Genomic DNA, 25,062 nt, shown 5'->3' with positions numbered 1-25,062 from the left:
TCTGAAATAATAATTAAAAACACAATCATCGTTATTAATTAAAATAAATCACCTTGCCCGAAATACCTTCTCCGAATGTGTGACCTCTTTGAGGATGGAACAGGCAGTTATGCATCTGTGCTTTCTTTCAACTTGGGAATTACTATTTCCTGGAGCAGGGGGATCTTACAAAGAGAGAAAAAAAGCTCATTTGGGAAACACAAAAATGCAAAATTATCTTAATTTTCTCTCTGCTGTGTTCCTGGGACAGCCTTCAAAAGGGGGCATGGTTGGACAGGATAAGAGATTCAGGGCTACGTTGGGAGTCTTTGTAAAAATTTGAAGCTCCTTATAAACCCTCAGAGTGATCAGGAACAGCAAAAGCTCAAACCATGCTTGACTTCACCAAGTGTGACACCCTGTAGAGTACCACATGCCAACCTGGCACAAGGAGATAAAATTCAAAGCTGGCACACATATCAAACAGCAAAAGTTCCTCATTAGGCAAAGTGTGGATCTTCCACACACGACATCTGACTCATTCCTGGAAATGACCTCAAAAAAAGAGTTCAAATGGAAGGATCCTTTCAGCTAGTATGTAACTCAGAAGACTGACTGTGAGATGTGTATTTGCCTGCTGTTTTATAGTTGAGCCCAGAAGAGTCAGGGAACAGTCAGATGTAATGCAGAAACATGTTCTATAAAAAGGGGAAAACCAGAATTAGCTAAAGAAAAAAGGTGAAAAAAAGGGAAAATTATAAATCAAGGAAACCAGATCAGGTTTTCATCCAGTCTCCATCTCCAAGCAGGAGGAGGAAGAAAAAGGTATGAAACAAGTACACAGTACTGTAAGAAAAAAAATCACATCCAATTTAATTCTGAATTGAATTATTCTAAAATTTATTTTATCGACATATTGTTTTGTAGGCTTACACACAAACATGAAAGAGTTCTCTTTTATATTAATGCCATTAACGAATTGTCGTATTTTCATAGTACTCCCCACAGTCTAAACGTAAGTTTTTGATTTCCTTCTACTGTTAAGTTCCTTTTGCTATGCAGAATCAAGTATCTTTTCAACACATAATTCATTTGAATTCAGGGGACGATTTACTTTCAATCACTAAGTAACTTCCTAACCTATACTGTCCATCCACAACATTGTATTTTTCCCACACATGGCATAGCTTCTCAGTTGCATTCTGCAGGTCACCTACCAAAAAATGATCTCTGAAAGGCCTAAGCCATGAGCTGAGGTCAGTGCAAACATCTCTTCATAACTACCTAAATTTTGTATTCAACCCTAGTGAATAATCTGTCTGACAAATGAGCAGACCGAACATGACAAATCAACTTAGAAAAACTGTAGAATAAAAGTTAAAAGTTTCATTGCTTAACTAGTAGTGTATTAGCCAGCATCTCTTACAAAAAGATCACATACAAGTCTTTCAGAATGTTAGTTTTCTTTCTCATGTTACATAAGAACATTCTAAGAATTGAAATGTGTTAGAATAATTACTTTATTAAAGCAACTATTTTGTTATAAAGAATGCAAAAAAACTCCGCAACAACAACATAGGCAGAGTCTTTTTCCTGCTTCCTTAGTGTTAATTTCTGCTTTCATACCCACTTCGACAATTGTCTTATGTTTATGAAGTCTAAGTTATACTTATTGTCAAGAAAAAGAATGTCAACCAGTCTATTTTTATAAAATAGGATGTAAGTTCACGGTAATCTTTAAATTCTTTGTTGCAATAGTAACAAAGACATCCATTGCTCTCTACCATTGACACTAAAAATGTTTAATTGATACATTGATATTAAAGATGTCTTTATTTTATTTAGCACAACGGTGGAGAGTGCAGGTTAAAACAGATGGAGATTCCCCAGAGCCACAGGAATGTAAAAGGACCCTTGTGATTTATGGCTCAAAGGGCAAAAGTGATGAGCTTCTGCTTTCTCCACAAACCCCTGGCTATGTGTGCTTTCTGCCCAGAGCAACTGATGAATTCACTGTAAGTCATAAATATACACTACTACACAGACCTTACCATGACATTGCTGTCTAGGCGATATATATATATGTGTGTGTGTGTGTGTATGTATACAAAACTAGAGTCATATATATATAATATTACTTTGGTAAAAAATGATGCAATTATTTGCAAAGATGGAATGACACAAGTTCAGGTCTTGGGTCATCTCCTGTTGGTAGTCCTGTTCTACTATAGCAAGCTCCAATGTTCTCTTTGAATTTTCAGTGCCTTCAAGGGCAGAAAAATGGACCCTTTTTTGTAATTTATTGCATTCACCAGCTCATCTTGCAATTTTTTTTAATTCCCTAAAGATTCCTGAGCTGAAGTTCATTCAAAAGGCCATATATAATTATTTGTGAATGCAGAAGATGAAGGATTGGGCAGCACTCCCAGGGGAGTTCAATGGGCTTTGTTTTCCTTTATTTCCATCTTTGTAAAGTAGTATCAACTCTCCCCCAAGATAGTTTTGTCTCTCAGGCCAGCAGGCAGAGAATTTTTCTGGATAATAATAAATCACTGGAGAATGCATTCATGCATATAAAAGTGTGATGAACTCTGCAGCAATAGATTATATATGGCCACTATTAAAATCAACCCTAACACAGTCCTGACTGCCTGTACACCCGACATGCATGCTGCTGCTTTGAGAGGATTCATCCAAGACATCTTTTTAATGTTCACATTCTGTCCTGGCTTTCTAGGCTAAGTCACTGCAAATTCTGTTGATTGGCATGAAGTACAGCTTCTAGCCAGCAAGATGAGAGAAATAGCTTGCAATTCAAGTCAGTTTTATACAGCTCAGGAAGACTTTTCAATGGCTGCAATAAACATTCTGAAAACAATGGCAAGAGTACATTTTGAAAATTATGCCAAAGCTTCGTTTTAATGACCCTATTCAGGCTGAATTTTTAGTTTAAATAACAAGCTAAAGCAATTTAGGAACTTTATGGGGAGTAAATGAGAAGATAAATAGCATTTCTTAAAGACAAGAAAGCAGCTGCTTATCAAAAAACACGGGAAACACACTGAGCAACAAAAGACGCTTCAGAACTGAAGAGGTCAGTAGAGGCAGAATCTGTCTATGGAGCAACCACACCAGCTGATTGAATTTTGGGAAGCATCATTTCATAAAGTAGACCTTTGCTGCACCCAACAAGTTGGTAATTTCTCAAATGGCATGTATTCCTCTTTAAGGCTGCCTTACTTCAATGATTGGTACCAGGAGAATGATAGTACCAATGACTGGTACTAGGAGAAACTAGTAATGCTGTGTGTCAGTCATGGTTGTCCCTCATAGTCCACTATCCTAGGCACCACAGTACCTTATCCATCGTACCCTTCCACCCCAGCACCTTTGTGAATGCTTGTTTAGACTTTGGATTGGCTTTGGGTTAGTGTTTATATTTTCCCCATAGATATTTGTGTCATTGTTTTTGTTGCTTTGTATGAAGGAGTTAGTACTATTTGAGCATTATTTACTACACATGAAATTTTATCTCTTTGTCACATTGCTTATAGCACAGCTTACAAGATAAGCAGGTCTGATACAAAGGGTCATTTGGGGATTCACAGATATCTCCATAAATACCTTCATATCTTCTTTAGGTGGTTGAGCTAATAAACCCAGTTTCTTTTTGCTCTCCCTTTCTTTGTTCTTACTAAGACTATGCAAAAGAACTCAGAAGCTTTGCTCATGTTTTCTCACTGTAGCAGCAGGCTGGAGACATGAACACATCACAAAGAAGACAAGCTGTGAATTCAGCTTTTCAACAAGCAGAAGTAAATGAACTTTCAACCTCCCCCCAAGATCCTAGTCCTAGACAAACATCCTTAACAATATAGTGCAGTAAAAAGAACAACAGGTTATGTGCTATAAGCAGCTCACATAGTTTTGAAACAGTAAGCTAAATTTTGGTCTCAGAGATACATTTATTGAACACTGAGGACAGAAAGACATCTAAATTCCTGATTTTCCAGGTGCTCTCACACAAGTATATGCACAGATGTGTATCATATTCAGAATGATTATTCAATCCAAAATATGTCCAGCCAAATCCTATGAAAGAACAGGTGTAGTTTAATTGCACATAGCAAGCATAAGGAATGAATTAAAAGAGAAAATAGCAGTGTGCTATGAGGTACAGTTGGGTTTCAGTGGTCTCAGAAACCTATAGCATAATATTTGAGCTCCTTAAATAAGAATTAACTTAATTAGAACACCTTAATTTTAAAAAATAAATTTAGAAATAGGTGAATGTGTCAACGTTATGAGATTTGATTGAAGATAGCATGGCAAGAAATGAGTAAAAGTTTTTGTCCTTGATAGTCTGGTGATGGTAAGAATCAATTGTTGATCTCACATGGAATAAGCAGATTTGTAAAGTATATAGATCTTTCTCCCAGTCATCTGTGTTTCTTGATTGCATGCAGAGTAAGCTTGTCAGAACATGTCTTTGGAGAGTCCTAGTGTATTGTGCACATTCTTTTATTCAGAGAACCATAAAATGTGAAGATACATAACTGGCAGATTGTGAGATTGGGATCCCTAAAACTACTCTTCAAAACACTAGCACAGGTAGTACAAAATGAGCAGTAGAGCTCTGCAAGTAGGACTGTTTGTAAATACACAGTAAATATGGAATTTATTTTGTGTTAAGAACCATGAGGGGACAGAAAGTTTCAAATCACATAATACAATACTCCATGTGTTTTACACAGTATGAGATGATGTTCCAAACAACAAACAGCAGGATTTCTAGAGTATATGATAGAAGGCTCTTCATCTGAATTTTAGAGTGCTTTGACCAAACCTTATTAACTAGAATAATTTATGGGGTTTTTTCCTTTTTTTTCTTTCTTTTTTTTTTGCAGGGAAAAGAGTTGAAAAGAATTAAAAAGAATCTAATTTAAATGTGCCCCCAAACAGTGAAATTTACAAAGCTTTAATTACGTTAGGCATGATGTTTTTGAGAAACCCTGTGTGAGTCAAAAATAAAAGACTTAAAATATTATGAAATTCTCTAATCATCTTCATCAGTTACCTGTCTCTCAGATATTCAAAAGTCCAGTGGCTTTGTCAGAGCCTTCTCTTGATTATGAGACATGCTCCTTTCAGTCATGTGATAGAAAAAATAGTGTTGTTTAGTATATGACAAATCACATCCAACTCACCTAAAATTTCAAGTTCTGAGTATTACATAAAGCTGCTCAGAAGAAATAAATATGGAAACGTTAAATAGGAAGTTATAATAATGAACAAGGTAAAGTGTCCTCTTGCAAATAGTCTACAAATTTAAAACAAAGATATTCACTGTATATACTTTGATATACACTGATATACTTTGTAATGGATTATAAGTCTATCTCTGCTTTAAAGTTCATGTTAAATCAATTAATAGACATTGATGGAGGGAAAAGCAAATTATGGGATCAAAGACAATATATCATATTCCAAAGAAAAACTGTTCATATTAAATTGCTCAGAAAAGGATTACAAAGATGACTTAATGGTAGCACTGGCTTACAGTGATGGAGCTGAACAAAAAAGACTAGTACTGGCCAGAACCGTGGGGGAAAAACAAATCCCTGAAAAAAAGGGAAATATCTAATAAACTCAGTTGAAAATAGTTGGTGTTTTAATTCCACAGATTGTAAACTGTATGATAATTAGTGCTTTCTGTTTCAAAGGCAGTCACAGAAATAAATGAAGTTGTGATTCTAGAAACAAAAGGGACAATTGTGGTTTTTAAGTAGCCTGTCCTGTATTCTGGGATTATTTTCCTATATCTCTCATCTGTGCATTTCCTACAAGGATTTTAGCATATGTATTTATGGCAACTTAGAAACCAATAGAATATCAAATCTGGGTAGCAGAAGGCAAAGTAAAATGTGAGGTACCTTGTCATATAAAAAAAACCAAGTCCTATACTTTTGCAACTCCCAAACAGAGAGCTTTGTGAAACAAGTTGTTCAAGCATTTAGAGTAGCTGTGTGTTAGTCATGGGGGTCCAAGTACAACAAAGAAAATCTGCAGGCCATAATTTTAAAAGTCTGTAGTCTGGTTCTGAAAGAGAAGAAGCAATAATTTTGTTGCCTGTGAAAGGACCATAGTTTAGATGTGCACTCTCCTCTCGATGAACCCAAATAATTCCCGTTCAGCTTAATAAGGTGGAATGCATATTTTACAAGGGATTAGTCCACTTACTTCACCATAGCTAATGATACATAGCTAATGATATCCTTTGCAATACAGACAGCATGAATGAAAAAATCTTGACATGAAATTCTGCCCATGTATTTCCCTTTTCATAGTGCAGCAGTGGAGACCAAGTCAGGAACAGCCTTAAGTTATGTAAGCACAAATGTGTACAGTCAGGGCAGGTTAGTTTTGGAGGGAAGACAAGTCTAATGCCCTCTTCAGTGTAAAACCAATGCTGTGTGACTGCTATGAGTGCTGTGGAGGTACAGTTCAGGATCTGAGAGGTTCCATGCAGCCTCGGGGCTCTTACATAGAAAATAGGAAGCATTTCTTCCCTGGTCCTTAAAGAACAATGTCTTGAATATTGAAAATTTGTAGGAGTGGCATGCCTATCACTTATAATACTTACCTTGAGAAATTCAGACTGAAAGGGATCTATTAAGTCAACAAGTGCAGTTCCTTCCTACCAAAGGCCTCTCTTCATAAGTTCTACATCATAAACAGTTCAAGTTCCTGTAAAATGGTTTGGGCACGTTGCTTTATTTTCAGTTCAGTTCCTCCTCATACTTTGATGTTTTACTATTTCTTATTTGCATAACAGGGGGCCCCCTGGTGGTCTAGTGGTTAGGATGCGGCGCTCTCACCGCCACGGCCTGGGTTCCATTCCCGGTCAGGGAACTCCTCCAGCAGATGGAGCTCATCAGCCCTGTAAGGCCATCCATCTAAGAGAAGGTCACTCTAAACAAACCTACGTCCTGAGGACCTCACTGCCACCGTCCGAGCTCGCTCGGCCCCGGCAGATGAACCTCAGGATTAAAGGGTGGGCTCAGTTCAGTGCACACTGTGTCTCACCTAAAAAATCCACTGCGCAGGCTCGAAGGGAAAAGACCTTTCCCAAATCTTCATTCGCAAAGACTGGCCATGATGATGATGATGATGATGAATTTGCATAACAGTTATTAATGATGGTGGCCAAGTCTTCCAAAATTATAAAACCACATTTTTTATGTGGTTCCTCTCTAGTAAGAATAAGGTAGCTGATGCTTCCCTACATGTATATGTCCACTGTGCAAATACACATGAACTACCTTTAAGCAAGTGAGGTCAGCAGTGAAGGGCTAATAAATTCAGAGGGCTGTTGAGAAGCAGAATAAATCATCTGTTAGGAGGTCTGTGCTCTATATCAGGAGCCAATCTGCTGCTGATGCTGCTAATCCCAGGGCATGACTGTGCAAGACTAACTTCAGTTTGTTGCTGTGATGTTATAGGGTGCACAAAGGATTTACTTTCTGGAAAGTCACCAAATCTTATGTTGTGACTGGTGTGAGAAAAAAACCCCCAAACAATATGGGAGGAGAACAAGGCCATTGGCAACATTTCCTGATTTGATCCTTCTTAAAAATAATTGTTACCTTTTAAAAATAACAGTTCTGTGTTGTTTCACTCAAAAATCACTTTCCACCCAGTCCTTCTTGCAGTTTCCCAGTGAAAGGCTGCCACTGTTCAGAAAACTTATCAAGCAGTGGTTAATGTCATGCAGATCATTAGCACTTCATGCAGTTTAACCATCCCAGTTCCCACAGCTCTAGGTTGGATGGTTTAAGAAGCCCACAGTCATCAACTAGTTATTGAATTTCCCATATGTAGTATTGGAACAGGACTCTGTTGTCCTGCAGAGTTATTTCTGTGACATTCATGATTTATTTTTTATTCAGCAATATCTCCTCTCTTTTACAAAGAATTGGTTGTAAAGCAGTGTCATGTTCTAAACCAAATCATTTAGCAAATGGGAATTTAGTTAAAACTTTCTAAAATTTCTTCACCTAAAATTAAAATTCATTGAAAATTTCTTCACCAAAGGAAGCATTGGAACATACTGCCCAAGGCAGTGGTTGAGTCATCATCCTGGAGGTACTTAAAAGAGGTGTAGATGTGGCACTCAGAGCCGTAGTATAATAGTGGGCTTGGCAGTGCTGAGTTAATGACTGGACTTGATGATCTTAAAGGTCTTTTGGAACATAAATAATTCTGTGATTCTAGGCTCATAGTAAGCATTATTAAACTAATACCTCACTTGACTGCTGATATTAGAACCTTTAGTTGTAAGCTAATGCTCTCTCTATCCAGTAGGGTCACAGCTTTATGTTAGATTTGTCTAAAGTGCCTAAATGCACAGGTCTTTCTAATTTTAACCTTGACACACTTATAAGGGAGAAAATCTCACCATGATCATATCATGAAAAAAGGATTGATTCTCTCGTCCCATATATCTCAGCCTCAGATTCAGCTTTTCCATTGGTTAATGTTAAATTTAGGAGTTCTACACAGGGATTTGGGAAAATCTCTGTAAGTGAACCAGGCTTGACAGCACATTCTTATGCTATTTGTTGCAGTTTGAGACTGGAGATCTGGGAGACATATACAAGATTCGAGTCAGCTGTGATGATGTGCCAGGTTTTGAGGGTTGGCATCTGAAGTCTTTTTGCTTAGAAGAGTTACACACAAAACAAGAGCTGAACTTTGACTGTAACTGCTGGCTTACTCTTAACAGAGAAGACAAGGAGCTGGTGAAAGAATTCCCTGCAGTCACCAAGGACCAGAAAACTTTACCAGGTAAAACCACTGAGAAGATACAAACACTGTAAATTAACTGCTCAAAAATAAATTGATGCCACAGATATAATACAGCGCTTTGTCTGGATTTGATATCTTCAGTGGCTCTATTGCAACCTTCTTCATATATGCACTACAAGAATGCTGACCGCTTAAAAAATTTTAATTTTCCAGTTAAGTTGCATATTGAGTTTTACAGTTGCTAACTCTTCTGCCTGATTCTCAATGTGAAAAATTGAACAGTATAATTATACTTTTTAAAGAAAAGCACATGTTTAAAGCCATGGAAATGATTTGTTGTAGAGTTACTGTCATGGTTTGAGATAGTCCTGAAATCCAATTCCCTAGTTCCATCCCCCCTCCCACATCTCAACCCAATGTGAGATGGGCTTTTCCAGACCAAACACACCAGACTCCAAGTGGGGGAAAGGGAATATATTACAATGACTGTACAAATAAATACCATATCACATTATACACACGATCACAAACTATCTCTACCATGATATATATATTTACAATGATCAGATCTCTTCTCCCCTCCAAATAAAAGTCCAGGAGGGAAAGAAGGACAGATCCCTTCCAGTCCTTAAGCAGCAGCTCCTCTTCTGTCCTCCATGCAGCAGTAACTGGGTTGTTGTAGCTGGATCTCTGTTCAACATACACAAGGGGGTTTCCAAGCCCCTCGGCTCTCCTCCGGTCCAAGTGAAGGCCTCACCTGTGGACTGCCAGCAGGGACAAGACTCGCATCACCGCAGGCATATCACGAAATGCCGGGGCATCTTCGTGAAAGTCCCTTCCTCAGGGGATTCAAATTCCCGTTTGCAGAGCTCCGTGCTCTGTCTCCAGGCAGCGGGGGGGGCGAAGCCCTCCTCCACATTCCTTTGGCTGTCCTGGTCCAGCTTCAGGACGCCTTTGAGCTTCTTAGCTCCTCTCTGTAAGTGCTGTAGCACTCCAAGGCTCTTTCAAGTAAGAGTCCATCATCTTCCTCCTTCCAGGAGGTCTCAAAGGAGTTTTGGGGGGTCTGGTACAGCCTTACCCCAAACTCTGTCTCTCAGCTGCTGGTTCTCCCTCTCTCTCCCTTTCCAGGAGTCTTTTCTCCGGTGCTGCATGTTGCTTCTGCTGCTCCTTCAGTTCTGGTTCTTATCTCTGGCTCTCTGCCACCGTTTCTCTGGTCAGTCCTGGCTGCTGTTCTGTGCCCATGGAGAAAAACATCTCCCAGCATAACTACAGGCACCTAGCCCAGCTTTATGCTGTTCCAGGTCCCTGCAGCCCCCCAGCCAGGGGCTGGGAGGGGGCCAGAGGCCCCAAGGGGCACAGAGCCCCTACCTCGTGGCCCTACAACATGGCTACCACTTCTACAACAACCAAAACTACAACTCATCTCTTCCAGTCAGTTTGTGAGATGTTGACATTTCTGCAGGAGCGCCCATTGGGTAGAATTTCAAAACTTCCAGAGGTTTCCACCCCTTGGGGTCTACCACTTTTCAGCCTCTGGGGAAAATCAAAGTCCAAACCACTACAGTTACTATTTAATTATTACTCAATAGGTTATAGTAGATTTACTTACTAACATAAGTGTCAGAAGAAACCCTCATTGTACAAAAAAGTTCTTTTTTTTTTTCCTAAGGACTAATTTTTTGCCATGCTGAGAGTTTCAGGGCATATTCAGAGATGCCCTTGGAATGTGAAGACTTACAGAAGAACTGCATTTGTTCAGAAAAGTTAGCAGTTACACGAGATAAAAGTAATTAGAGACTTGACTGCTTTGTTAAACTAAAGTTCCAGAATTTTCAGTCACTGAATACCTCAAACCTATTCACGACCTTAAAAGAAAGTATAGTGTTACATTAGTTAAATGTTAACTCAGGAAGATTGTACATTAAAAATGACATTTGAAAAATTTTGGTTACTCTTTTTGTGAGCATGAATATATATGCAACTTAATGATATTCTGTAAGACCCCAGGCTCACCCCATGAGCTCATTGAAGGGCTTTTGCATCAAAAATCAACCTGATGGATTCATTAGAGGGGCCTTAAGTTCTTTTATACCTTGGGGCCACATGAGGGAAAAATGTGACAATATTTTCAGGAGGTCACCTACATTTACCAACTTTGGAAAATAAGGAAACTTGGCAAAAGCTTAAAGAAAACATTCAATCAACATAAAGCATTTGACAAAACATCAACTTAGCAAATTCCAACCAATCCAGATTTAAGTTGAGAGAGAAAGAGAGAATTATATCTACTGCCTTAAATCCAGTGTAGAACCAGCTACCACAAATCCAAGGACAACAGGGCCATGACCACGTGGAAGCCTCGTGACGTTTGTTGGTTTTATTTACTCTGGACTACTGTGGCCACCCCCTCCTCAGGTGGAGCTTCCAGTCTGTCAGCCATGTGGGACCTGGGTTAGGGGTTCCAGGGGGTGTGGTGTGGGGCAGTGCTCCTGATTTGCCAGTGACTGACAGCTGCATGGAGACTCTCAAGGAGGTGAGGTATGGGGTCAGAGCACCATTCCACCTTGGCAAAACCAATCTGCTCCCCTCCTCCCTCAAGTTGTTTTGAGCCAGTAATAATTTTTTTTTAGGCTCTCATGTCTTCCTCAGACGAAAATCCAATCTGACTGTAGAAGTTCATTTATACAGAAGCAATATAGAGACAAAGAGTTTATAGTTTCCTTCCTTAATTTAATAAGTGCATTTTGTAAAATTTTTATACTTGTATGTCATGTCATGCATCCAGATGCTATGTTACATCTATCTCTCTTATTCCAACTAACATCACCTTCTTCTTCTTCTTCTTCTTCTTTTACCTGTGCTAGTTACTATTTACTGCAAAGATAATTCAGTTTCTAACAGACCTTGAACTAACTCAGATGAGTTCTTATTTTCCAGATCTTGCACAATAAAACAGAATTGGGCAGAATTTATCTAGATTTTAGTAGCTTAAGCTACAGAAGTCTAAATTGTCCAATTTCCTTCAAATTTCTAGGAAAATTAGTAGAAAGTTTTCTTTGAGCTCAGCATTACAATCACTGAATAGCAGATTTTTTGGTAGCTGCAGAAATAAAAACAAGCAGTAGTCTAACTCTGTGTTGCTGTTTTATTTTAAATATGCCTTGTACTTAATCAGCTTTTTTTTTCTCTTTCTATACAGTCTGTAAGTATGTTGTCTCTGTGCATACTGGCGATCGCTGGGGAGCAGAAACTTTTGCAAATGTTTATATCACTCTCTATGGCAAAAGAGGTGACACAGGTGTGAGGAAACTTCATACATCTTTAACAAAAGGAAGAAAATTTCAAAGAAATAAGGTAATGGTACAAAAATGTGGTCTTACATGTGCAGGGGTTAGCATTGCCTTAAGTGTCACTTTATACCCGCTCTGGCTACAGATAGGCAAAAATTTTGAAACATTCACAGAATTTGTCCTCCAGATATTCGCAACAGACCAATTTCAGTGTTATTTAGTTCTTCTGGAAGAACATTCCCACATGACTTACTAGTCAATAAATTTAGACAAGAGAAAAAAAATTCCACTTAGAGAAGAGAATGCACATAAAAACAGTGTTTCTGGATGACCAAAAGCAACAGAATTCTTCCCTTGTGAATTAGAATTTCTTATTAGAGATTCCTTCACTGAACATTGAAGTTTGAAAAAACTCACTGCCAAAATGTACATTGTCAAGGAGAGGTTTAAATTTCTGTAAAACTATTTTATTAGACAATTACTACAGCACTTGTTAGGGTAAAAGTGGAATCACTAATGGACTGAAGGAATTTCTAAATTTCATTCCTGTGTATTTCTCAGAACTATGCTTATATAGAGAAGATATCACTCTGTTGTAATTATTTAAATTTATATTCATGCACGGATTTATTTCTTAAAATACCTTAATTATCAAAGTTAATGATTTCTGCTCACAATCTGCTGTTGGGTTCCAACTGTTATTAGAAAAAAAGAAAGAATTTTTTTGTCATATGAAAGTACTTTTAATGTTAGTAGCAGAAAATCTGCTTCAATACTTTTATTTAAAAAGTAGCATAAGACTCTGGCAACTATGGTATTTTTTAGAGATCAGTTTGCTAATATATTCTTTTCATTTGCTCTAACATCCAGTTTAGTAAGTTCCTACTATTGAAATAATGTTTTATTGGAATTATGGTGTTAATTACAATCCTAGACATTGCTATTTAGCTCCAGTTGTTCATAACTTTCTAACTTTTGCCAGCTACCATCAGGTCCTTCTGGCCCTATTCTGGGCCTTATATGGAACACCTGGCTTTCTTACAAAACAAGTAAAAATTTAGTGGGGCATGTAATTTGTTTCTTTGCATTTCACATTTTTCCTTTTCTTGTTTTTGTGGTCCCTATTCTCATCCACTGCTCATTGAGTTTACTTCTCTTTTGTCTTCCTCCGCCTTCTCCATACTGCTTCCCTTCCCATCTCTTGTCTTTTACTCTCCACTTTCATCTTAACTTCCTCCTCTCTATTCCTTACTCTTTTCTTCATTCTGTAAGGAAAACAAAAAGACAGGCTTTTCTGACTATTGGAGGAGAATTTAACATCTATCTTGCAGTGAATACACTCTTTTAGATATATATCTATGTCTGTCCGATAAGTTTTAGAAACTAGAAATACCCTGAAAGATAGAAATTTGATTAGAACCAAACTCTTGTCATAATTGTCTGACTGTCAGAAGATTGACAGTTTCATATTACATTTTAATGTAATAGGAAATGATTGATGCAATGATCCATATTGTCCGAAGATCAAATGAAGTTACAAAGCACCATTACTGATGAATGTAGGATTCAATGATAGGTATTATCAGTGTGAGCTTTTTTAGATTCAGAGGGGAGATGTTATGTTAAACGTTACAAAAAAAGCAGTCATAAGTTTTCAATCCTTGCTGAATCCAGATCTATATTTTCCCTGACGTTCAAGAATATTTGGGTCAAAATTCTGTTTTATTGAGTATTTCCCTGTTTTTCAGGTGGATTCATTTTTGGTGGAAGCTGTTTCTCTGAGTCATTTGCAAAAAGTGGTCATAGGACATGACGGAGAAGGCTATGGGGCAGGGATGTACCTCAAGATGGTAACAGTCAAAGAATCACAAGATTCAGACAAAGAATGGGTCTTTCCATTGTGGAATTGGCTTGATACTCATTTGGGCTTATGTGAGACTGTTTGTGAGATTGTAACAATTGGTAAGTTCTGCAAAACTAACTTGACTGTTCATATATACATATATATGTTTGGCTACAGCTCTTTCAGACCTCTATAATATGCTCATTTTATTGAAAGTGTGAATTTCAGTTTGATCTTAGTGTTATAGCAAAGCCACATCTTGTAAGGTCAAAGTTAATATAATTCCATCTTATCAGTGTGCTGTGTATGAAACACTTGCTTTCCAAATTAAATATAACACGTTGCAAAGGGAGATATAAAACAGAGCTTGGGATGTGCGCCTCGTGGGGATAAATAGCTTAAATTTTATGCATCACTTTTCAGCTTGGGATCTCACTTGAAATCCAAAGAAAAGTTACTTTGGTGAAATGAGCCTAGTCTTTACCTGTGGTATTATTCCATAGCATGAAGGTGTAGTTCTGGTATTCTCAGTTTCTGCTCATTTCAAAATTACTACTACACCAGAATTTGTGCAAATCTAAACCTGGATGTACTTGGCAAAAGAACACTAATAGCAGGACCTTTAGTCTTTTAGAACTACTAAAAGATTTCTTCCTTCAATCCTGTGAAAACAATTCAGTGCAAAGGAAATGAGATACAAAAATTTGTCCAGAGGGAGTAAGATAGCTTAAAAATACAAGGTGTCCATGATACATAATAGATATGCAGGTATTCAGTTGTGTGGTTTTTCCAGGTTGTAGAAAGTACATTTTTCTGAGCTATTCCTCTCCATTAAATAATTTTCCTTTCCCCCAGAATGGTTAAAACAGAATTAAAATGAAGAATAACAGTAATTAATGAAGAAAAAGAGAGGGACATAGTAATATTGATCTTCTGAGGATCTGGCAAATAATTTTGTGTGTTTTTTATAGACTATCTCTCAGTTGCACCATTACAGCACATATTATACTGCTAGGGTAGATCCAGTTATGAGTGAAGTTCATTAGAATTGTTCATTTTGCATTAGGTGCCTACATGCTACATATAGCTAGTGCTCCTAAATGATAAATTAGTTTTAGTAATATTGATTGCTTTTTTGAGAGCAATTGCTTAGACCTCTAAAAGGTAACAGAATGTTCCCTTAGAAATTACTTCCAAACATGACAAGGAAAATTCATTGGCATCAAAAAAATGCATTTGAAACTAAATTCTAAACACAGAAAGAACATTAAGCAGTAAAATTCTTGGGGGGGGGAAAGTTATTGATGTGTTATTCTTAGCGAACAGTTGCTATAGATATAACAAAACCTGCAAAAGGAGCTTTACTTGTGTTCTGTAAAAGCTATGGTCCTGCTACATTATGCCATTCTCTCATGCTGTCATCTTTCCTTTCTCTTTGATAATTTTTAAAGGTAGAAGATTGACTCTTAGTCCTGAACCGCCTGAAATCAACATGAAATCATCAGGTCTCTGGACAATGGTTATCACTGGGTCTGACTTGAGCAATGAGAAGGATCCAATACGCCTTTCTTTTATCTTCTACGGCAATCTGAGCTGCAAAAAGTTACCACTGCAAGTCACGGGGAAAGCAATGCAGATCAAAGTACTTCAACCTTTCTCTATTGCAAGAAAAGCCCATGAATCTTGTAGCCAATAACCCACTTAATTCTGAGATAAATTGTTTCTTTAAACTAAACTACCAAATTGATTTTTAAGTCCTCTGTGTAGTTTGGCACAGGTCATCATTTTTGTTTGTAGATAGCAACGTTTTAACAAGGGTTTTTGAATGAGCAGATCCTCCCAGGGTCTCATACTGAAAATTTTTTAAGTAAGCGAATTGGTCTCTTGGTGGATATCACAGTATATACCATGCTGCATGCACTGATTTACAGGCTTTGTTGATCTCACAAAAGTAAGCAATTTGTAAGCATACAATATGCCACGGGTTACTGCAGACCTTTTGGGGCTGATGATGGGGAAGGAAGAATCACAACTTCCTCATGAGTGGAAGAGAAGGGTCAGACAGTGGTCTCTTCTCTGTGGTGAACAGTGACAGGATCCAAGGGAATGGCCTGAAGTTGCATCAGGGAAGATTTAGGTTGGATATTAGAAAAAGGTTCTTCACCCAGAGGGCGGTTGGGCACTGGAACAAGCTCCCCAGGGATATGGTCACAGCACCAAGCCCAACAGAGTTCAAGAGGTTTTTGGACAATGATGTTGGGCACATGGTGTGACTCTTGGGGATGGTCCTGTGCAGGGCTAAGTGCTGAACTAGATGATCTTGTGGGTCCTGTCCAACTCAGCATATTCTGTGATTTTGTGATTCTATGATAAATGGGATGAAGCCTGCAAAAAGTTTATTTTTCTTTTTTATGTAACTTATTCATCCCTGCCACCACGTTTCTCTGAACAAACTGCTTTTTCTAGAATGGTTTCTCTCTCTTTTTTTTCCCCATGTTATTTATTGTCACCTTCTTTTTCTTCTTGGTGATTGAGCTAAAAAAATAACTGTTGGGTTTTGAAGATCCACTTTAATGAAAGAGGAACTAGCAGACTATACTAGCCACAACATGATCCAAAATGAAGAGTACTCAGAAGGTTTTCCTAAGTTCTTTCCAAGAATCTCTGGTAAATACAAAACATAGTGTGAAACTGGAAGTGCCATGTCAGAGGAAAGGCTGAAGTCAGGTCACATGCACTTCTACTATCTGGGCAGTATTTGAAAGGAAAGAGCAGAGGAAAGAATACAAGAAATAGTGAATAGGAAAAGACAAATTCTGTTTTTTCCCTTTTTTTCCCCCATAGAGGGAAAAAATAATTTTAAGCCAATATTTATAGTATCTGAGGCCTCCTCTACCTTCACTTACTCAAGAAATGGTATGTCATAGAGATGTTGCATTATCCCCAGTAGAACTAAAGTAGCTCTCCTTTGAATTTATAGTTAATTGCACCATTTTTATACTAAAAGTTGTAAGAAATATTTCCGATAATGTTCAAAATTTTAAAAATCAACCAAAGCTTCTGTGCCTGAAAATAGTTTACTGAATCAGTGTAATATATATGAACACTATGCCTTGTTCTAAGTACTAATTTTGGCAGTGACTGCTATTGCTTTTTCCCTGATATCAAACCTCAAGCATTCCGTCTCCTCATTCACATTGTATTGACTAGAAAGGGGGAAAATAGTACTAGTTATAAATCTGCCCCAATTCTTTAATTACTGAAGTTTTTTCAACTGTTGCATACAGCTACCAACTACATTTGTTCTGGCACAATTAAAATGAGATCCCTTCATCTTCTCTTTCTCCTCACATAGGATGAACTGGCAAATATTGGCTCAATATACAAAGTTCAGGTATCTGGCCCACATAGCGAGCTAAAACAGCCATGGCACTTAGATTTACTGCATATGAAACACACAGGCACAAAGGAAGAGATGTATTTAGCTTTTGACTGCTGGTTCAACCCTAAGGAAGACAAATGTGTGGAACTGCCGGCTCTCTATGCAGATCAGGAGCCTTTGCCTGGTAAGCTATGTTCTTTTTTGTTACTGGGGTCAGGATCTGTCTCTGGAATACCAATATATCTCTTTTGGGCCTAAAATACTGTGTGAAGATTTCCATAAGTATTTGATATTAAGGAATATAATGATTTTATACATGCATTTATCACAGAAGAAAGCTGAGAAAACAGAAATCATCGGTAGGAGGATTATGACAGATGCTCTAACTGCTGACACCAAACATAGTATTTGGCTTCTTCCATGTTAAATGATGTTCCAGTTTTAGCTCTTGATTATTTATTATCTCTTCATATTAACACTATGTCAGCTGAAGGTGTGTACAAAATATCATCTACTCTGTGATATTGCCTGTATCTTATTCACAAAGAAGTATACATGACCTACAAACATAGCAAATTTTTTAAGAATGAACGAATTGCAAAGATCCCCTACAAAGCAAAGGTAGAATTCTTAAAATGTGTTACAATTAGCCAGCAAAGAGATATCAAAAAATTTCAATTGCACTAGTATTTTATTGGTGTCAATGAGAAATTTATAATACAGCAAGTAATATTCTACAAAAGTATATATTAAGTTATATGTTAGTAGCACATCTGAATGGTATGATGCCAGAGAGACGATTAAGTGCTTTCTGCCACTCCCTCCTGGAATATGCTGAGGAACAACCAATTGCATACTGATAACTTGATCACTAGTACTTAGGAACAGATTTCCCATCTATCCAGCTCATTAGAATGAAGAGGATTGATCAGGATAGTAAAGACGGTATACTGAAGCTTTTAGTGCCACTAAGAGGTTTATTGCTAGAGTTTATAGTACAAAGAGTGCTCTGCTTAAACAGAAACTAATAGAAAAAGGTGGAAGCAGCCCAGAAAAAGGAATAAGACAGACCACATGAACTTTTGCACACCATTCTCTAAGGAATGTTCCCTAAATATTTCATCAAATTAAAAGATGAAACTTGAACACAAACACTGAAGACCTTTTAAATTTCTGGTTTAGTGTATGTTTACGTAATTTAAAAAAGTTAGCCACATTGTATTTATTTACTGAAAAACCTTAAAATTTTAGAGTTTTGATCCATCAGATAAAACAACAAAAACCATTGGATGTTGAATGTATCATATGTTGGATGTACAATCATGAATTGTAAGTAATAGTAATTCTAGAGATAGTTAAAAAGCTCTATTTCCTTAATTTATTTATGAAAAAATGGGATAAATCATAAATATTGACAATTATTTTCTGAATGCAAACTTGTTAAATTTTTAACTACATATAAAAAATCCAGAAATTAAAAAAAAAATAATTCTAGAATACAGTCCTCAAAGCCTCTATTATGCTAAGAACCAAATGGAGATACATTATTCTGATGTGTAAAGCAATTAATTTTTGAAGTATATTAGAAAGTTAGGGTATTTTTCCTTGGAAAACTTCTGGTAATAGATGTGTATATGCTTTCTCTCAAAAATTATTCCACAGATGGGAGTATCTGCTAACCTAGGAAGTTTCTCACAAATTATTTTGTGGAGTCCAGAGATCTCCAACTGGAGTTGTTAATATCAGTTTTATTCTCTGCGACCCCAATACTAATTCAGTCTAAAATTTATGTCAGCTTCTTCCTTATATTTCAGTTTCATTCCTAGACACTCCCACCCAAAAAAAAAAAAAAAAAAGAAGAAAAAAAAAGAAAGAAAAGTATTTCATCTCCTATCTTTAATTTATGGAGTGTTTTTTCCCTTTTTAAATGAGCATAACGTGATCACTTTCACTCTGTGTTGGCTCACATCTGAAACAGAAGTTTTATCAACAGGATTGGGAAGAGATAAAGGATGACAAGGCTGAACAAAGCAGTTGTCTTAATAGATCTTTGTTGCTTGGGTATGTCGTTCATCTGGCAGAATGGTCCCAAACTCATTCTAAAAACGATTACCCTATTTTCCAGCATCTCTTTTGTGTTATGACCCTTTTCATAGGACTTACTTTGTATACTGTTATTTCACTTATATAGTACAAAATTAATGGGAAATATTTGTTATGACTGCACTGAGCTTTAAATTATGCATCAATAGATTCAGCAGATTCAGCTGAAAATACTGACTCAGGAAAAACATGAGATACATTCTTAATTTTCAGAACCTATCTCATTTGAATATTACTTGTGTGATTAATGCTAAGCTCGTGATTATATATATATTAATGACTCTGGACAAAAGCAGCAAAAATGTGAGTGCTGTGATTTCTAATCCACCCCAAATGAGTGATCACACCTGTGGACCAAATTCTTTTGATCTTATTCACTCAAGTATCCTTTTGACTCCAATGAATCTGCTCATATGACCCAGTTATACAGACAAGGCAACACTCCAAATGAATAATACAGAATCCTACCTTCATATCCTAACTCCCCTGAAAGCAAAAATGCCATTGGCTAAATGGTAAGGTGTCACCTGGACAGCTCATGTGCTTTCAATTATCTGGAGCTCCAGCAAGAGCAAGTCTGTGTAGCTACGTTGACTTTAATGCAGCTATGTTGCCTCTCACCTGGCAGTGCACATTTAACTGCCTCAAAGAAGGGAATGAGATACATTAGGGCCCCAGTTTCAGAAAACTCTCGTTTTATTTCTTGTCATCAAACATGAGTGATGCTATCAATTACAAGTACTTTCCCAGCCCTTAGTTTAAATTATTAAAAAAAAAAAAAATCCCAGGGGAAGCCCCTGAAGTGAATAGTGCTGCAGTGAAATAAAGCTACTTTTCAGCAAACAGATTTTCCCAGCCTTCTTCCCCATGTAGTAAAAGATAAAGAGAAACAAAGATATTTCAGAAGTTTATTGCAATGAGCACACTTTTCTTAGCAGATTGATAACAGCCCTTATTATTTAATGAATACTTTTAGACATTAATTTTACAGTCAGTATGCAAACCCAGCCTTTAATACGCTTAATCCAGTTATGTGACCTCTTCATTTTAGATGTATAAAGAAATAGCTATATAAGATGTCACAATATTTGAATTCAGGCCTTTTGATTATAACACTCAATATGAATAGCACCAACTTGTGAAAAGAGCTGTAAGAAAAGCTTAAAAATAAATATCCTCAGAACATTTTTTTTCCTCCCTGTTTTCCTATCACCTACGCAGGAAAAAAAAATGACAGCTTTAGCTTCTGGGTGCAGGGAATCATTCTCAAACCTACTAGAAATTTCTTATAATTATATCTTTTTAAAGAATGTGCACTTTGGTTAAATTGGGCCATTTCTAACTTGGAATAAATTTGATTGAAGAAGCAAAATGTCCTGAAAATATCAGATGTTTCTAGGATGTATACTTAGATATTCATGTATCCTATGAGGTGCTTTACACTGAAATATATGTTTCAGACTTAAATAATGCGTATTTAGTGCTCTCTGGCTTGTACCGTCAATTGTGAAACTGAAAGTGCTTCTTAGTTTCTCCTTGGTTTCATGTCTGTCTAAAACATCACTCTCCTTCTTTGCACACATGACTCTTCTGGGAAAGCAGCTGTTGTAGAGCCAGCCAGGTTCCAGGTAGGAACAAGTGGTGGAGTGAGGCTGGAAGACTTTCTGCTGCATGTAAATGTCACACAGTCTAGATGTTGTCTATGTTTTACTGCTCCAGTGATGAAGGTTGTGGGAGTTTGGGCTGATAGTGGTAGTCAAAGATAGCTCTACTTGTAAAATGTTGGATTTTAAGGCTGCTCAGTCCTTAAAAAAAAATCTGTCTTGGTGCTTATTCAGGAGGTAATACAGGCATTCTTGAATACATTCTTGGTACATATGCATTGCTCATTACCCATATACTGAATGTGACTTTGCATTTTACAGTGGATAAAAATGTTTTCCTCCTTATTAAAAATACCAGAAAGGTGTGTTTTACAAACCTGTGTTGCTGCAAGATAATAGCTTTTTTTCTTAGGCTGAAGAAATGATGCTTGTGTTTGGAAGCAGATGAACATTTAGACCATCTGACTCCTAACTTCTAGTGTCTATCTCTAGAATATATGAGAACTTATTATAGGTGTTTTCTATAGCACCTGCCTTTCCCTGCTGACTGCATATGGATCTTATTCCTAATATAGCCACCAAAGTTAGATTCCTAAATTGACAGCACCAGCTCATTACACAAATGAGCACAAATGAACACACTATACAAATGAGATTTATTATAACTTATTAAGAACACACAACACCAGATGAAAAAAAAAAAAAAACCGAAAACCCCTTCTTGTTTTTTCCTGGACTCCTTCTTGTTAAAATGATGCAAATAACAATGAATATTGAGATTGTGACCTGTTTCTGTTTAAGTGTTTTCTTTTTCCTTGTTTCCATGAAAAACTCCGAAGTAAAATAGGTCATTTAAAGAGTGAACATAGGAGTTTTCCATGAAGTTTCTTTAGTATTAATGCAATCTTGTCTCATCTGCATCACTTCCCTATGTATTGTGTTAGAAAAAGGCAAGGAAGCAGAAGCTTCTTATAGGAGTCGTAGGTGTCTCTTCTAATCGCTATACTATGACCACAAATGAGAAAATCAGGAATACTTTCCCTTAAACTCAAAGTTCACTTAGCTGACCTGGATTTATGTGCTATTGTGCAGTAAATGGAAGGTTCTTTGGAGTCTGATACAAAATATGAGGAGGCTTTTATATTTATGTGTTAAAGTTGATATTGAAAGCATTTTATGTCATCATTTCTGTTCCACATTAACATTTTAATTTAAGATTATTGTGATAGTATTATTGTCTGACTAGGGATAAATAGATATAAAGACATGGAAGGAAGTAACAAAGAAATATCAGTAAATAGTCTTAGAAAGAAGAACTCAGATTTCCAAAGAGGATGTAAACATGACATTTTTCTAAAAAAGGAATTTTTTACCTTGGGGGAAAGAGACAGTACACAGGAGATCCTGTGCCTCAAATAGCATCCAGGGGTGCTGATTTTCTGGGAGTGGTATCAGAGCAGAACAAATCTGTATTCTGCAGATTGCCATACAGGGAGATATACAGGGGGAATATGTTTGGGTTATGTGTGTCACCAGGACTGAAGAAACCTGTACTCCTTGTTTGGTAGTACAGTATGGGATTTGGATAAAATTTGCAATGCTTTCTACTGGGAATTGTTACATAATGCAGGTTTTGGGCAAGAAGAGAATGAGTATTTTCTCCTGCTGACTTTTTGAGGTTTTATGTCTATTTTTATTGAAGTTGTGGAATACACAATCCATTTGCACACGGGAGACTTGAAGAAAGCAGATGCCACTGGTGAGGTTTATCTTCGTATACAAGGAGAAAAAAGTTACTCCGGGAAACGATGGCTTAACTCGAAAAAGAGCCTGATCACTTTGGCAAGAGGGCAGGTAAAACAAGGAGGGAAAATGTAACTGAATCTGTGAGTGTCTTTTTGTTAAAACTTATGTATACAGAAAGCCTTTCATGGACAGAGTATCAAAATACTTAGGTTTTGTATTCCATATAGACATAATTTTCTCTTGTAACTTAGAGGTGATTGTTTCTATAGATGACATTGTTTTAAAGCATCTTCAGCATTGTGCAACAGTAAAACAGTTCAATTGATGAAGTAATAATGAGTTGGACTAAAGGTTCTCTGAGAGTTCTGTTTTAATATTTCAGACTTTTAAGTCCGGGGAGGCATCACTGCTTTGTTAAAACATGCCTGATTGCTAGAACTGATACCATTTCTGTTAGGATATCTTGCATTTGTAACCACTCAATCTAAACTAGTCCATGACCTTTTCTCGTTAACTTTCCTGAACACTGTCAGTATTTCAAACAGAGTCTTATCATTTCATGTTTCCAATTGATCTACCCACCTATTGCTTTCAACATGGTAAACATATTGTTGCTTTTTGAGATTAAATGGCTTTTCCTAGAAGAGTAATTCCTGGAGTGATTATCAGCATAAGAAAAAAGTAACTAAAATTTCAGATCAAAAGGAAATATCTATTTCATATCAAAAGGAAATGTCTAGCTGATACTTTTAGAGACCCTGCTGTTTGTTTTGAATTTACGCTTGGAAAATTTTTTTGTTTTAAAGAATTCATAAAATCATTGTGAAGTTCATAGGAATCTTCTTTTGGGGAGGGTAGGAGAGAGTATTTCACTGTTGCCAGTCAATCTAGAGTAGTGTCTTTTCTGGTGTATAAATCTGGAGAAAACTGCTTGCAATATGCTTCATTTATTCTTTATACATGCCTCTGTTTATTTTATCTGCTTTTCTTACTATTTTGAAAGATTCTGGAAGATACAGTATTGTTGTATGAAAACAAAACCAAACCTTAGTCATTATACCCTCTGTATTCTGTATTTTCTTTCTCCATTCTGGAAGAGAATATGCGTGCCCAATGTCATGTTCATCAAGAACCGATCAAACCGGTAGCTCAGACTTCACAAGAAAAATCTGAAATTAATGATGATGGAATAGTAGGGCTCATCTTGCTTTAAAGTAGGAAATTTTATAGATTACTCTTTTTGGTGATATAGATAATAGTCCTATATAGTATGTCTTAAGGATAGTACCTTAGAGAAATCTGAACAGCAAGACTGCTACAATGGATAAGGTATGAGTACAGACTGAAAGAAAGACTGATTCCTGTTTCTTTTAGAAAACTAAACTGTCCTGAGCTTTTTAAAAAATTCTGCATTTGTAAGAATGTGTTACATTTTTGCCAAAAATAAAATTTGTAGAGAAAAATATGTGAACAATAGCTCTTGACTTCTGTGAATACTCAGTTTTGTGGAAGTGCAACTTATCTGCAAATTCGCAAAGATTTTTCTATATAATCCAGATTCTGTGTCAGTTTTTGAACAGGCTTGTTCAAGAGGCTAAATCCTTCCTCTGAAACTTTAAAGGGCTTTTCTATATCCTGGGCTATAGCACCTTAGTTGTCTTCTTATAGAAAAGATTTCAAGTAACAACTGTTTGGGTTCATTCTGTCACAGTTTTCTTTACTCCAATTTTCCCTCAAATGACTAATGCTACATTCTTAGTAATCGCTCTTTTTTCCTAGATGATTCTTGTCATCAATATGATTCTCACAGACAGTGTGAATTTTGGGGTCTATACAACTATGGGAACAATACAAGGGTTTTACTGTTTGTTTTCAAACTAGTCCCCATTGTTGTATTCAACTCGCATTTTCAGTGCAACCTTTCCAAGGCAACTTCTTCTGTCTACAGCGGGATAGCTCATAAGGTCACACAAAATAAAAGTCTTAGCTACAGAGATTTAATTTCACAGCTGGTTTGCCAAAAGAGTAGATGAATCCATTAATGAATAATGTTTCCAAACCTCACTTCTCCAGGCCCAGTTCAAAAGATTCAACAAATAACACTAAGCAATGTGTGTTCCCAGTATCAGTGTGCACACTTATGTGAGCTTTCCCATTGATTATAAAGATGACTGCACAAGGAAATAGATTAACATGTTTATACAAGAATGTGAATACACTATAAAGATTTACAGTAGGGAAAAAAGGAAAGTTTCCATGAAGTCTATTTATCATTCAAGCCTGTTGTATGCAGAAAATTTGACCTAT

The 25,062-nt window shown here is 36.8% G+C and overlaps 1 protein-coding gene across 1 annotated transcript in view; it reads left to right on the top strand.

Annotated features, from left to right (window-relative positions):
• RP1 (RP1 axonemal microtubule associated) overlaps positions 1–25,062 on the top strand; it is a 189,525-nt gene that overhangs the window by 112,132 nt on the left and 52,331 nt on the right. Inside the window, exons 32-38 of the mRNA XM_064653041.1 lie at positions 1,825–1,994; positions 8,607–8,826; positions 11,987–12,141; positions 13,826–14,039; positions 15,372–15,562; positions 17,276–17,486; positions 22,712–22,863. Coding sequence (XP_064509111.1) covers positions 1,825–1,994; positions 8,607–8,826; positions 11,987–12,141; positions 13,826–14,039; positions 15,372–15,562; positions 17,276–17,486; positions 22,712–22,863 — 1,313 coding nt within the window. The remainder of the gene's footprint in view (positions 1–1,824; positions 1,995–8,606; positions 8,827–11,986; positions 12,142–13,825; positions 14,040–15,371; positions 15,563–17,275; positions 17,487–22,711; positions 22,864–25,062) is intronic.

The sequence above is a fragment of the Pseudopipra pipra genome, chromosome 1 (genome assembly GCF_036250125.1).
Source record: "Pseudopipra pipra isolate bDixPip1 chromosome 1, bDixPip1.hap1, whole genome shotgun sequence".
Taxonomy (NCBI): domain Eukaryota; kingdom Metazoa; phylum Chordata; class Aves; order Passeriformes; family Pipridae; genus Pseudopipra; species Pseudopipra pipra.
This window is presented reverse-complemented; position numbering and strand designations above follow the sequence as displayed.